Source organism: Microcaecilia unicolor, chromosome 2, assembly GCF_901765095.1.
Source record: "Microcaecilia unicolor chromosome 2, aMicUni1.1, whole genome shotgun sequence".
Taxonomy (NCBI): domain Eukaryota; kingdom Metazoa; phylum Chordata; class Amphibia; order Gymnophiona; family Siphonopidae; genus Microcaecilia; species Microcaecilia unicolor.
In genome coordinates this window covers 651,994,077-652,009,627 of record NC_044032.1, presented here as the reverse complement: position 1 = coordinate 652,009,627, position 15,551 = coordinate 651,994,077, and the positions used below count along the sequence as shown (strand labels likewise).

At 48.4% G+C, this 15,551-nt stretch overlaps 1 protein-coding gene across 1 annotated transcript in view; it reads right to left on the bottom strand.

Annotated features, from left to right (window-relative positions):
* Positions 1-15,551, bottom strand: part of SPATA5 (spermatogenesis associated 5) — a 488,555-nt gene that overhangs the window by 395,971 nt on the left and 77,033 nt on the right. Inside the window, 1 exon segment of the mRNA XM_030191768.1 lies at positions 13,743-13,998. Within this exon segment, the coding sequence (XP_030047628.1) occupies positions 13,743-13,998 (256 nt within the window).

The following is a 15,551-nucleotide window of genomic DNA, read 5'->3' as shown; positions in this document are numbered from 1 at the left end:
ACCAGCAGGTGGAGATAGAGAGCAAACTTTTGCCTCCCTATATGTGGTCATGTGCTGCCGGAAACTCCTCAGTATGTCGATATCAAAGCTCCATCCGCAGGACTCAGCACTTAGAGAATTACACCCACGAAGGGACACTCTGCCCAGCTCACCACCGCCGAAACGGGGGAGGGGAATTAACCCAGCTCATCCCCACACAAGTGGGGGAGGGGAATCCGTCCAGCTCATCCCCGCGGAGCGGGGGAGGGACACCACACCCGCCGATGCGGGGGGATCTGGCTTATCCTGCAACCGCAACCGCGGGAGGAGCTGACTGACCCTAACACCGCCGAAGTGGGAGGGGTACAAAGCTGCCCTACAGCCGCACGAAGCGGGAGGGAGTGCCGGCAGAATTTAAGTCTCAATCCAGCCCCGTAAAACGGAGGGGAGAGGAATGCAGCAGCTCACTGTAACACAAACTCGTCTCAACTCCTGAAGAATCCAAGTGAAAAAACTTGAACACGAAGTCCTCCTGAAGTAACTGAAGCCTAAACTTGAACCAAAAAGTCAACCAGAATATAAACAGTACAGATATCTGGGAGGGGCTATGGATTGATCAGCTATGATTAATGGAAAGAAAATTATCAGGTATGATACATAATTTTACCTTCCATATCATCATGCTGATCAATCCATAGACTGGTGGGATGTACCGAAGCAGTACTCACCCAGGGTGGGACATTGAAATCCCTGACCGCAACACTGAAGCTCCAAACCGGGCCTCCGCCCGAGCAGCCACAGTCAAGCGGTAATGCCTGGAGAAGGTATGGGCCGAAGCCCAAGTTGCCGCCTTGAAAATCTCTTCCAAGGAGACGGACCCGGCCTCTGCCATCGAGGCCGCCTGAGCTCTAGTGGAGTGAGCCTTCAGCTGGATAGGCGGCACCTTCCCCGCGGCCACATAAGCCGCTGCAATGGCTTCCTTGACCCATCTTGCCACTGTAGGCTTAGCAGCCTGCAGACCCTTACGAGGACCTGCAAACAGGACAAACAGATGATCCGATTTCCGGAAATCATTGGTCACTTCCAAGTATCTGATGATGACACGTCTCACATCCAGATATTTGAGAGCATTCCTCTGGGTAGTCCTCCCTACGAAAGGAAGGGAGACAGAGCTGCTGATTCACATGGAAGCGAGAAACAATCTTGGGCAGGAAGGAAGGCACTGTGCGAATAGTCACTCCTGCCTCAGTGAACTGCAGAAAAGGCTCTCGACATGAGAGTGCCTGGAGCTCGGAAACTCTTCTGGCTGAAGTGATAGCCACCAAAAAGACGGCTTTCAACGTCAGATCTTTCAGAGATGCCCTCGACAAGGGCTCAAAAGGCGGCTTCTGCAATGCTCTTAGCACCAGGTTGAGATTCCACGCAGGCACCACTGAGTGCAGAGGAGGGTGCAGGTGATTAACTCCCTTGAGAAAGCGCACCACATCTGGCTACGAAGCCAGGGAAACCCCCTTCAGGCGGCCCCTGAAGCAAGCCAGAGCCGCTACCTGGACTTTAAGGGAACTGAGCGACAGGCCTTTCTCCAGACCTTCTTGCAGGAACGCCAACACTGAAGAAATTGGAGCAGTGAAGGGAGAAAGTGAGCCTGCTTCACACCACGCTGCAAAGATACGCCAAACCCTGGCGTAAGCAGTAGAAGTAGAGCGCTTCCTCGCTCTCAGCATAGTGGCGATGACCTTGTCTGAGAAGCCCTTCTTTCTCAGACGCTGCCGCTCAATAGCCAGGCCGTAAGACCAAAGGGGGAGGGATCCTCCATCACCACGGGACCCTGATGTAACAGGCCCTGCTCCACTGGCAGCCGCAGAGGATCGTCGACTGCGAGCCTGATCAAGTCCGCATACCAGGGACGTCTGGGCCAATCCGGACCCACCAGGATTATCCGGCCCGGATGCTTTGCCACCTGGTCTAGCACCCTGCCCAACATGGGCCAGGGCGGGAACACATAGAGAAGCTCTTGTGTCGGCCACTGTTGGAGAAGAGCATCTACTCCCAGGGATCGAGGGTCCCGTCCTCTGCTGAAAAAGCGCGGCACTTGGCAATTGGCCGATGACGCCATCAGATCTAGGCTCGGCTGGCCCCAGCGCTTCGTGATGTCCAAGAACGCCTGAGCAGATAGCTGCCACTCTCCGGGCTCCAAAGTATGGCGACTGAGAAAGTCCGCCTTGACATTCATGACTCCGGCAATGTGAGCCGCTGACAGCTGTTCCAGGTTCGCTTCTGCCCACTGGCATAGATTCATGGCCTCCTTGGCTAGAGGGGCGCTCTTGGTACCTCCCTGGCGGTTGACATAGGCCACAGCCGTGGCATTGTCCGACAGGACCCGTACTGGCTTCAACGCCAGTACCGGGATGAACTCCAAAAGCGCCAACCGAATGGCTCTGAGTTCCAGGAGGTTGATAGACCACTTTGCCTCTGCAGGAGACCAGAGCCCCTGCGCTGTCCTTCCCAAGCAGTGGGCTCCCCAGCCCGACAAAGAGGCGTCCGTCGTGACGACAATCCACTCCGGGGTCACCAGAGGCATTCCTGCAGACAACTTGTCTGTCTGCGTCCACCAGCTCAGCGCCTTGTGCACTGCTGGGTCCAAGGGAAGGCGCACAGCATAATCCTCCAACATCGGAGTCCAGCGCTGCAGCAGAGAGTGTTGTAGTGGTCTCATATGAGCCCTGGCCCAGGGCACTACTTCCATCGTGGCCGTCATAGAGCCCAACAGCTGCACATAGTCCCAAGCCCGAAGAGGAGAGGCTACTAGGAACTGGTCCACCTGAGCCTGAAGTTTGACAATCCGATTGTCTGGCAGGAACACTCTGCCCACTTGGGTGTCGAAACGAACTCCCAGATACTCCAGGGACTGAGTCGGGCGCAGCTGGCTCTTCTCCCAGTTGATGATCCATCCCAGGGAGCTCAAAAGAGCAACTACCCGGTCCACAGCTTTGCCGCACTCTGCATAAGAGGGGGCTCGGATCAACCAGTCGTCCAGATAAGGATGGACTTGTACTCCTTCCTTTCGCAGGAAGGCCGCGATGACCACCATTACTTTGGAAAAGGTCCGCGGAGCAGTAGCCAACCCGAAAGGGAGGGCTCTGAACTGGAAGTGTCGTCCCAGGACTGCAAAACGCAGAAAGCGTTGATGAGGAGGCCAGATGGGAATATGCAGGTACGCTTCCTTGATGTCCAAGGAAGCCAAGAACTCTCCTGCTTTCACTGCCGCTATAACAGAGCGGAGAGTCTCCATGCGAAAGTGCCGCACTTTCAAGGCCCGATTGACCCCTTTGAGGTCGAGGATAGGCCGGACAGAACCTCCTTTCTTTGGTACCACAAAGTAAATGGAGTAACGTCCCTTGCCAATCTGATTTTCTGGCACCGGAACGACCGCACCCAGGCGGATCAGGTTGTCCAAGGTCTGCTGCACTGCCACAGCTTTGACCGGAGACTTGCAGGGAGAGTGTACAAACCCGTCTCTTAAGGGTCGGCAGAACTCTAGCTTGTAGCCGTCTCTGATGACTTCCAGCACCCAAGCGTCTGAAGTTATTGTGGTCCACTCGCCCAGAAACGAGGACAGCCGTCCTCCAATCTGCACTGGGGCGTGGACCAAGGCCCCGTCATTGGGTACGAGACCCTGGGGGAGGACCGGAGGGAGCACCTCCGGGACGGCGGTCTCTGAGAAAGGAATGCTGCTTGGGGGAGAAGTTCCTCTTGAAGGAAGAGGGGGCAGAGGAGCCCGACCTGCCCGGGCGGTACCGACGGGCTTCCTGAAACCGTCCTCTGGAGGTACCGGGGCGAGGACTAGCCCGAGCCCTGACCTCTGGTAACTTCTTGCCCTTAGACGTGCCGAGATCGGTCACGATTTTGTCCAGCTCGACCCCAAAGAGCAGCTTGCCTTTAAAAGGCAACCTAGCCAGGCGGGATTTAGAGGCGTGGTCAGCAGACCAATGCTTCAGCCAAAGCCACCGCCGCGCAGAGATTGTCTGAGCCATGCCTTTAGCTGAGGCCCTCAAGACATCATACAGCAAGTCTGCCAAATAGGCTAAGCCCGATTCCAGGGCCGGCCAATCAGCCCTCAAGGAATGATCCGAGGGGGAAGCCTGCTGCACCATAGTCAGGCACGCCCTGGCCACATAGGAGCCGCAAACTGAGGCCTGCAAACTTAAAGCAGCCGCCTCAAAGGACGACCTTAAGGCCGCCTCCAATCTTCTGTCTTGGGCGTCCTTTAGGGCCGTGCCACCTTCCACCGGCAACGCCGTTTTCTTAGTCACCGCAGTGATTAAAGAATCCACAGTAGGCCACAGATAGGCCTCACGTTCACTTTCAGGCAAAGGATAGAGGCGGGACATAGCCCTAGCCACTTTAAGGCTCGCTTCCGGGACATCCCATTGAGCCGAAATTAAGGTGTGCATGGCATCATGCACGTGGAAGGTTCTAGGCGGGCGCTTCGTCCCCAGCATAATGGCAGAGCCAACAGGGGCTGAGGGAGAGACGTCCTCCGGAGAGGAAATCTTCAAAATGCCCATGGCCTGCACCAACAGGTTGGGCAAATCCTCTGAGCTAAAAAGCCGCACTGCAGAGGGGTCATCCGCTCCATCCGAGCGGGGATCCGTCTCCTCCAAGGAATCCGCAAAGGACTGTTGGGAGAACTCAGATACGCTGCCCTCATCTACATCGGAGGAGACAAAGTCCTCCAAGGCCTGGGAATCAACCCGAGGACGTTTACCTCCGGGGGCCTCAACCTCTTTACCAGACGAGGGAGCCGGGGCAGCGTTTTGCATAAGGAAGGCCTGATGCAGCAGCAAAACAAACTCGGGGGAGAAACCCCCCAGACTGTGCACTTCCGCAGCCTGGGCTACAGCCCTAGACGCCCCCTCAACCGGCGCTCGCAAGAGCGGGGGAGAGACATGCTGCGCATCCAAGATGGCGTCCGGCGCGACACTCCGCGAAGGAGCCGCGTGGGAAGAACGGCGCTTAACTTTAGCCGCTTTTGTGCCGTCGCCCAAATTAAGGGCGTTCATGGCATTAATGTCTCCTACCTCAAGGGCGGCCCAAGAAGAAGCCGTCTGAGCCGCATGGCCGGCCAAGATGGCGGAGGCGAGCAGCGGGGGATGGGCGTTTATGGCGGGAAAAACCGCCACACCGGAGGAAGGACCGGGACACTCATCGGTCACGAAACTGTCACCCAACAAGGGCGAATCAGACTTTAAGACCCCCGCATCCCCTCTAGAAGCGCCCAAGCGATCCGGGGAGCGACTCTTTGCGCCCTCGCCCTCCGACGCCATATGCCACGTGGAGATCAATCGGGGAACCCCCTGCTCGCTATAAAAAGGTAAAAACTACCTGCTTTCCGCTCCGAGCTGTAACGACCTGGTGTCCCAGTGAGTAGCTGCAATAAACGTTTAAATAAACGTCGAAATAAACGCCTTTAAGGACGTTCAAAATTTTTTTTTTTTTTTTTAACGGAGCCAGCGGGAGGGGGGAGAAAAGGAGGGACCTGGCGCCACCAGGTTTGCACTTGCTCAAGAAGAGCCCTCAACCCCAGGCACTCAACAAAACCTAAAAATTAGGCTTGGAGGCCTAGCCAGAGCTGCTGCTGTGTGTGACCACCACCTGCTGAGATAGAGAACATACTGGGGAGTTTCCGGCAGCACATGACCACATATAGGGAGGCAAAAGTTTGCTCTCTATCTCCACCTGCTGGTAGATGGACACAACCCACCAGTCTATGGATTGATCAGCATGATGATATGGAAGCGTCTGTTCATGCTTTCCAAAAATACTAGGACTAGGGGGCATACGATGAAACAACAGTGTAGTAAATTTAAAACAAATCGGAGAAATTTTTTCTTCACCCAACGCGTAATTAAACTCTGGAATTCGTTGCCGGAGAATGTGGTGAAGGCGGTTAGCTTAGCAGAGTTTAAAAAGGGTTTGGACGGTTTCCTAAAGGACAAGTCCATAAACCGCTACTAAATGGACTTGGGAAAAATCCACAATTCCAGGAATAACATGTATAGAATGTTTGTACGTTTGGGAAGCTTGCCAGGTGCCCTTGGCCTGGATTGGCCGCTGTCGTGGATAGGATGCTGGGCTCGATAGACCCTTGGTCTTTTCCCAGTATGGCATTACTTATGTACTTATGTAATAAGTTTTGCAGAAATAGGTTCCCCGGCCCTCAGATATAAGAAATACCCAATATAAATACAAAACAGCAAACTTCAATAGACAAGGGGGAAAAAAATCTTCCAATGCACCCAAGCATCCTTCTGGCTTTGGCCACTGCCCTGGCTTTCCACCTGTTTGGCCACCTTATCATCAAATACGATCACCCTCAAGTCTTGCTCTTCTTTTGAACACAGACGTACTATTCTGGGAGGCTTACAATGCTACGTACATAATCATCTCTCTAACGTTCTGAAGCCTCCACAAGTCCCAACGTTCTAAATGCATGGTGGTGAAACACAGAATTCGCCCATGAGTGCTGGCCCCGCCCCCCCATGGTCAAACGTCATGACGTCGAGGGCAGACCAATGACATTCAATCAATCACATCGCGAACCCGTTACTAAGCGACGGAACGTGACATAAGACACATCGCGGAACAATGAAAACCAGCAGCACACAGTTGCTACGCGACGTCAAGAGCAACGCTAAAAGGACCATATAGATCTCTGCTCTCCACACAAACAACGGACACGGAGGGCATATGAGGGAAGGAAAAAAACCAGCACATACACACACACTCTCACTCTTAACTGGCTATAATGAGCAACTGACCTGCCACTATCACAGGGACTGCTGGCACCTCTCTCTCTCTCACACACACATACACACGGGACACAGAGGGGATGGAAGACAAGGAACGAATCGTTGGGTATGGAGGGGGCGGCAGGGGGGAGATAAGGCAATAACTGCCTCAAATGTTTGTGCTGTGATATGTACAATTATAATGCTGTCTCTTCATTTTGACATTACCCTTTCACACTCACTTTCACACACACGCACACACACACACTTACACTGTCTGTATCTCACACACACACGCACCCACACACATATACACACTCTCTCACACAGACACACAAACATGCCTCAAATGGTTCAGTTGTCCTATGTATAATTTCACTGCTGTCTCTTCATTTTCACCCTACCTGTGCACACTCTCTTTCACACAGAGACACACACACACACACTTTCTCTGTGTCACACACACACAGACACACATACATATACACACTCTCACTTTCTCTATAGCCTTGCTAGCGCCCGTTTCATTTGTTTACGAAACGGGCCTTTTTTACTAGTTTCTACATATAACAGCACATAATTCCCCCTGCTAAATGCTACTGCATAGACAACTAATAAATAAACTGAGTGCCCTCAGTGCGGGCCCTAAAGTGACTAGGTTAGGAACTGGTTGAGTGAAAGGCAACAGAGGGTAGCAGTAAATGGTGTTCATTCTGAGGAAAAGAATAAAGACCAGGGGACACTCAATGACATTATTTTATTTTTTGTTACATTTGTACCCTGCGCTTTCCCACTCATGGCAGGCTCAATGCGGCTTACATGGGGCAATGGAAGGTTAAGTGACTTGCCCAGAATCACACCAATGTGGCCGCGCAGGCTTCTGCTTCTGTGAGTCTGACGTCCTGCACGTACGTGCAGGACGTCAGACTCACAGAAACAGAAGCCTGCGCAGCCTTCTACATGGAATGTTGCTAGTGGAATAGCAACATTCCATGTAGAATCTCCAATAGTAGCAACATTCCATGTAGAATCTCCAATAGTAGCAACATTCCATGTAGAACCTCCAATAGTAGCAACATTCCATGTAGAACCTCCAATAGTAGCAACATTCCATGTAGAATCTCCAATAGTAGCAACATTCCATGTAGAATCTCCAAGAGTAGCAACATAATCTCAATAGTAGCAACATTCCATGTAGAATCTCCAATAGTATCTATTTTATTTTTGTTACATTTGTACCCTGCGCTTTCCCACTCATGGCAGGCTCAATGCGGCTTACATGGGGCAATGGAAGGTTAAGTGACTTGCCCAGAATCACACCAATGTGGCCGCGCAGGCTTCTGCTTCTGTGAGTCTGACGTCCTGCACGTACGTGCAGGACGTCAGACTCACAGAAACAGAAGCCTGCGCAGCCTTCTACATGGAATGTTGCTAGTGGAATAGCAACATTCCATGTAGAATCTCCAATAGTAGCAACATTCCATGTAGAATCTCCAATAGTAGCAACATTCCATGTAGAACCTCCAATAGTAGCAACATTCCATGTAGAATCTCCAATAGTAGCAACATTCCATGTAGAACCTCCAATAGTAGCAACATTCCATATAGAATCTCCAATAGTAGCAACATTCCATGTAGAATCTCTAATAGTATCTATTTTATTTTTGTTACATTTGTACCCCGCGCTTTCCCACTCATGGCAGGCTCAATGTGGCTTACATGGGGCAATGGAGGGTTAAGTGACTTGCCCAGAGTCACAAGGAGCTGCCTGTGCCTGAAGTGGGAATCCAACTCAGTTCCTCAGGACCAAAGTCCACCACCCTAACCACTAGGCCACTCCTCCACTGTTGCTACTATTTGAGATTCTACATGGAATGTTGCTATTCCACTAGCAACATTCCATGTAGAAGTCGGCCCTTGCAGATCACCAATGTGGCCGCGCAGGCTTCTGCTTCTGTGAGTCTGACGTCCTGCATGTACGTGCAGGACGTCAGACTCACAGAAACAGAAGCCTGCACAGCCTTCTACATGGAATGTTGCTAGTGGAATAGCAACATTCCATGTAGAATCTCCAATAGTAGCAACATTCCATGTAGAATCTCCAATAGTATCTATTTTATTTTTGTTACATTTGTACCCTGCGCTTTCCCACTCATGGCAGGCTCAATGCGGCTTACATGGGGCAATGGAAGGTTAAGTGACTTGCCCAGAATCACACCAATGTGGCCGCGCAGGCTTCTGCTTCTGTGAGTCTGACGTCCTGCACGTACGTGCAGGACATCAGACTCACAGAAACAGAAGCCTGCGCAGCCTTCTACATGGAATGTTGCTAGTGGAATAGCAACATTCCATGTAGAATCTCCAATAGTAGCAACATTCCATGTAGAATCTCCAATAGTAGCAACATTCCATGTAGAACCTCCAATAGTAGCAACATTCCATGTAGAACCTCCAATAGTAGCAACATTCCATGTAGAACCTCCAATAGTAGCAACATTCCATATAGAATCTCCAATAGTAGCAACATTCCATGTAGAATCTCTAATAGTATCTATTTTATTTTTGTTACATTTGTACCCTGCGCTTTCCCACTCTTGGCAGGCTCAATGCAGCTTACATGGGGCAATGGAGGGTTAAGCGACTTGCCCAGAGTCACAAGGAGCTGCCTGTGCCTGAAGTGGGAATTGAACTCAGTTCCTCAGTTCCCCAGGACCAAAGTCCAACACCCTAACCACTAGGCCACTCCTCCACTCCTACATGGAAATACTTCTAAAACAAAAATAGTTTAAGATCTGGAACTTGTTGCCAGAGGATGTGGTAACGGTGGGTAGCATATCTGACTTTAAAAGAGGTTAGGACACGTTCCTGAAGGAAAAGTCCATAGTCTGCGATTGAGACATGGGGAAGCCACTGCTTGCCCTGGGATTGGTAGCATGGAATGTTGCTACTATTTGGGTTTCTGCCAGGTACTTGTGTCCTGGATTGGCCACTGTTGGAAGCAGGATACTGGGCAAGATGGACCACTGGTCTGACCCAGTATGGCTATTCTTATGTGTGTCAAAAGGATGTAGGGCTGCAGGGTCAGGGGGATTTATGGGGCTGGTCTTGTGATGCAAGCTGTACAGAATCTTAGAGGAGATTGGGTGGCAACGCCGGTAATTGGGAAGAAAAACCGGTGCTGGGCAGACTTCTACGGTCTACGCCCTGATCGTAACTGAATCCTCCCTTACCTAATCTTTAAACAGTAATAATTGTACTTATTATCATGAAACGACTATGCCTATCTTCTCTTACCAACATTCAAACTATAAGAATTGTACTTGTTATCACGAAATGATTATGTCATAACCACACTATGTAAGCCACTTTGAGCCTACAAATAGGTGGGAAAAGGTGGGATACAAATGCAATAAATAAATAAATAGAAAGGGATGGGCTGTAGTGTAAATTTTAAGGGGCTTCAGAACTTTTAGTACAAGAACAGGGCTGGGCAGACTTCTCTGTCTGTGCCCTGAGAATGGCAAGGACAAATCAAACTCAGGTATAAAGTCTCACATACCATGTAAATGAGTTTATCTTGTTGGGCAGACTTTATCTATCGTCAATTACTATGTTACTATGAACAGACAGGGAAATGCTTCGAATAGGCTAAGTGTAGCCCACATCAGTACATTTGGCCCTCTACCTGGACCCAGCAGGGCACCTATATAACTAGGATAATTGGCATGGAACACCTGTGATATGACCCAGGTTCCATCCTCCAACATGGAGCTGGACTTGGGGACCTGCATGCCAGGTGTCTGCCACTGTCACAGAACAGGCAGCCCCATGAACTCCAGCTTTCCCTCAGATCTCAGGTGGTAGCATTGGTATTGTAGAAGGGCCAGATATCCGTCCCTCCCCCCCCCCCCCCCAAAAGGGACAGATGGCTATAAAGTTCAATTGTGAGGTAGATGGTCAGTCTGGCCCATACTGTGTATTTTTATGTCCAGGTCACTGTACCCACATTAAGGGATAATGCTTCTCTATTCAGGACCCTTCCCCCTAATCCCCAGAGAAACACTGCCTGAGCCAATGGGTGTAGGGTAAGTGAGGGTGGAGCCCTTCCTGAGCAGAGCTGAGAAGCCAGATATCAGCCTACCAGGTCCTGGGGGCCAACTAGCCACTCAGTTGGTGAGGCTATGCAGCAACAGGATTCCCTGCACATGTCTCTCAAGACTGCTGTCCTGCCCTTCTTGCCAACTGAGGTGCCTGCTTGCCTCAGGCCTCGGCAAGCCAATATTTGGCCCCTTGACTCAGCCAGGGAATGGACCCACACCCAATGCCCTACAGCCATGATCCTTGGAGAAGAGAGTGAACTCTCAACGTGGCATGGGGGCATCTAACTTTCAGTTATTATACTATAAGATAGCCCAGTTACAAGTGGTTGCAGCCTGGTTAAAGATTCTAGCCAACCCATGGCTCAATCTAGAACAACATGTAACATAGTAGCATAGTAGATGACGGCAGATGGAAAATGAACAGAGCAGATCGTTAAAAGACAAACGTAATTTATTGTTAAGAACCAATTAAAAAAGATCACCTGAAGTCAAACTGACAATATCATATCTCAGAGATATGAGATTGTCAGTTTGACTTCATTATTCTGTTTTTGGCATCTCTGACTGCGCTGTTTTCTCAAATCAAGGTGATCTTTTTTACATTTTCCTTCAGCACACTCAATATATATTCATTACACTTGACAGTAAAAGGACTGTTATGTAGCCCCTGAAGCAGCCCTGTTGGGCGAAACACGGCCTGTGTCGGGCTGTTTATGTGTATATATATATATATATATATATATATATATATTTTAATTGGTTCTTAATAAATTACGGTTTTTCAGAGTACCAATAATGCTTTTTGAAGAAAGATAAACGAAAAGATATACACTATAATTGATAAAACTAAAAAACCCTCTGCAGCAACTTCCTTTAGTTACCACTGTACCGGCTGCAATTACCGATTAACCTTCCTCCCTCAGAAAATATGAATCTGTAAGGGCGTCGTAAGAAGCGTACCGCTGACAGCTTCAGGTACGACGACTCAGATGACGCTGGACCAATTTGCCACAAGCACCCCACGAATGACCGGCGGGAAAGTGAAGGAGCACTAAGCCCACAAGGTTTAGAAGCATCATTGTCTTCGCCGGAAGTGAATCCGCCGCCATGCCCTGCAACTGCCTGGGAGCGTCTGGAGGTCCAGGAGCATTCGGAGGTCGTTGCTCAAGAATTACCAGTCGGCGGAGACACTCCAAAGGCGGTGGGGGAGAACATGGCGCCAACATTGGAATCTATTTTGTCAGCGATTCGGTCTTTATCATCTATAGTTACTCAAGCTGCTCAGGAAACTACACAAATAGTGAGTAAATTGGATTCGCTAACTATCGCGTTTGAGGCATTGAAACAGGAAACTTCTTCAAATAAAACGCAGGTTCAACAAGATATCTCACTGCTGACTAATAAAACGGATTTATTGATTAAGGATAAAACAATCATTCATCGTAAAATTGAGAATATCGAAAACTACAATAGGCGTTTGAACCTCCGGATTTTAAATTTCCCCCACTCCTCTGAAATTAACGCTCTTGAGTTGTTTAAAAAATACCTTGTTGAAAATTTATCTATTTCTTCAGACTTAATACCGCCAATCAACAAAATATATTATCTACCAGTTCCTAAAAGGAGAATAGAGGGGAATGAAGGATTGCAGGACCTATCGGCTTTCTTGGAAAATTCTAATGATGGGATTTTTGAGAGGCAAACTCTCCTTGTTTCAATGGTCTTTGAACAAGATTTGAACATGATCAAAAAATTGTACTTTAGAAATTTGGCTAAACCATTTTATGGTGAAACTCTTCGGATATATCCAGATGTAGTGAAGACTACCCAGGAAAGACGGCGTTCTTTCTTGGCAATGAGAGACGAAGTCAAGGCATTAGGTGCTAATTTTATACTGGCATATCCTTGTAAATGTCAGATTAAATATCTGGAAAATAAATACCAATTCTTAGATCCTGAACACTTGAGAAATTTCATAGATTTGAAGAAAGTGAACAAGTAGATCCTCTGTTAGTTTAAGAACATGTTATTCACAATATAAATGTTTTGTGGGTGAATCCAGGCCTTATTTCTTAAAAAAAAAAAAAAAACCTATTCTTTTGATTTACTCCTAATGTATCTCGGCCCCTCCACTACAATTATTGTGGTCTAAGAAAGAAGTTGAATTATGTTGGCAGAATAATGTACTGAAAAATGTATTTTCTTTCTGTTTTTCTTAACAAGATATAATGCTTGTGATATGATTTAAAATCAATAAATATAATAATAATAAAACCCACCAGAAACCCACATCCAGGTCCCCCCCTTGACCCATAAGGGCTATAGTAGTAGTGTACAGTTGTGGGTAGTGGGGGGGGGGGTTGAGGGGCTCAGCACACAAGGTAAGGGAGCTATGTACCTGGGAGCAATTTCTGAAGTCCACTGCAGTGCCCCCTAGGGTGCTCAGTTGGTGTCCTGGCATGTCAGGGGGACCAGTATACTACAAATACTGGCTCCTCCCACGACCAAATGGCTTGCATTTGGTCGTTTCTGAGATGGACGCCCTCGGTTTCGATTATCGCTGAAAATCAGAAACGACCAAGTCTAGGGACCACCAAATTTAAGGATTTGGACATTCCTGACCGTATTATCGACACGAAAGATGGATGTCCATCTTGTTTCGAAAATACGGGTTTCCCCGCCCCTGGATTGGGATGTTTTGCGAGGATGTCCTCATCAAAACTTGGATGTCCCTTTTGAAAATGCCCCTCTAAGTCTACTTTTTGTTGAGTTTTTCACTGTCTATCTAACATTTATAGCTCAGAATAATCCTGCAAAACAAAAATCCCAGATTTAAAGCCACATGCAGCTCCTGCTCCAGTGTTTGCCTCACCTGCTTCTTTGCACAGTGCTGCCAGGTCGGCCCCCACGTACCCGTGGGCAGCGTCTGCCAGCTGAAGCAGCTCTGTCGATGCTAGCGAGTGAGGGACTCTCTTCAGAAGCTTCTGCAGGATGTCCAAGCGGTCCTGGGCATTAGGGACCCCGATTTCTATCTCCTTATCAAAACGGCCAGGACGGCGCAGAGCAGCATCCAGGGCGTGGGGGCGGTTTGTGGCACCAAGTACCAACAGCTGCCCCTCACTCTCCTCCTGCAGCAGGCACAAGACAGAGCACGTGGCTTATGTAGCTGAGAAACCAGCAATCTCTAAGAACAAGTAAAACCTTTCATGGCTGAAGCTCTGCGTTATCACCAGCTGTGGGAAATTGCTGTTTTCAGCAAGGAAGAACCTGAGATGTTACTGCTGACCGTCAGAACTTGCACGAACATTGCTCGTGACTGGTGAAATATGAAGCTTGTGCATATCTACAGGTATAATCAATTAGACTCCTGATTACAGAGCCTGCACTGTCTTACACACCTACGCCACAATTTCCAGGGCATTTTTGGTTCCAAACAGGTGTCTCGGCAGCAGGGCTTCTCACTTATGGCAAGACTAAAATTGCCAGTCAATAGCAGATCTGAGCCATCATTACAGGGTCATTTTCTTTCTAGGAGCCTCAAGAACAACAACAACAAAAACAAAAAAAAATTAAATCCTCAAATATGCCCTCTACTGGTACCAGCTGGTTCATCAAATCCTGGTTTAACCCCATTGCCGTCCTATGCTTTTCTCATGGAAATCAGAACAAAGTCTCCCCTAGTGCATTAGAAGTAAAACCAGCACTGGATAAGCTTCTGTGAAAAATGTGGAATCAGCTGGTCAGCCCACCTAGTGTCGCTAGAAAGAGGAGGTAAAAGGTGAGGGACATTTTAGCCCTGTTAATGCAACATGCCTTTGCTGGTAAGTTACTACATTAATGGGACAGCTGTGTTTGGATTGTTTGTGGAAGCTTTTGGTTTTCTTCTTTTTATGGACAGCTCGGTGACTTCTAGCCCTAAGGACTGGCACCACGTCAGTCAGTCAATAATATAGACCAATGCCAAACATTTAATTTTCTCTTTGACTTTCCTTCTTTAGCCATCCCTATGCTGCATCCTTATGGTTTCACTGATTCTGTTTTGAGATGTGCTAATTAGCTTTTGATAGATTTTGCATACCAAATGCAAGTGCCATTCTGAAACATGGCAAAATGTCAGGTTAAGTGTATGACTTTTGCAGAGTTTCGATATATATTTTTTTAAGATTTTAATTTTATTTTTCATTCTTAGTTTGACTGCTTGTCTTTGCCTGTGCCAGGACTACTTTGCAGGGGCTTTGTCTCTCTTTTTTTCTTCTTCTCTGATTCTTAGGCTGCTGCTCTAACCACTAGGCCACTCCTCCCCTCCTATCTCTATCAGTAATATTCATATATACACATGAATATGAATACTTGTATGCAATCTGCATGTTGGTGTTCCCAGGGGTAGTGTTTGGACAGAGTTGTGAGGTAGACATGTACCTACATAGAGTACATATGCATAGATGTCTCAAAGCAGGTACAACTTTGTGTATTACCAAGGACAGCTTTGGCAGCCTATTCCTTAAAGGCACATACCGGTGGGCATAGTCTAGGACTGCGTTTTTGGTAGGGTCTGAAGTTAAGATGGATGGGAACTAGGTAATTCAATGATGATATCACTTCCCATTCTCTTCTTTTTATTTATTTTGCTTGGCATTTATTTTCAAAATTCTTACAAAATTACACCAAGTTCAATAGCAAC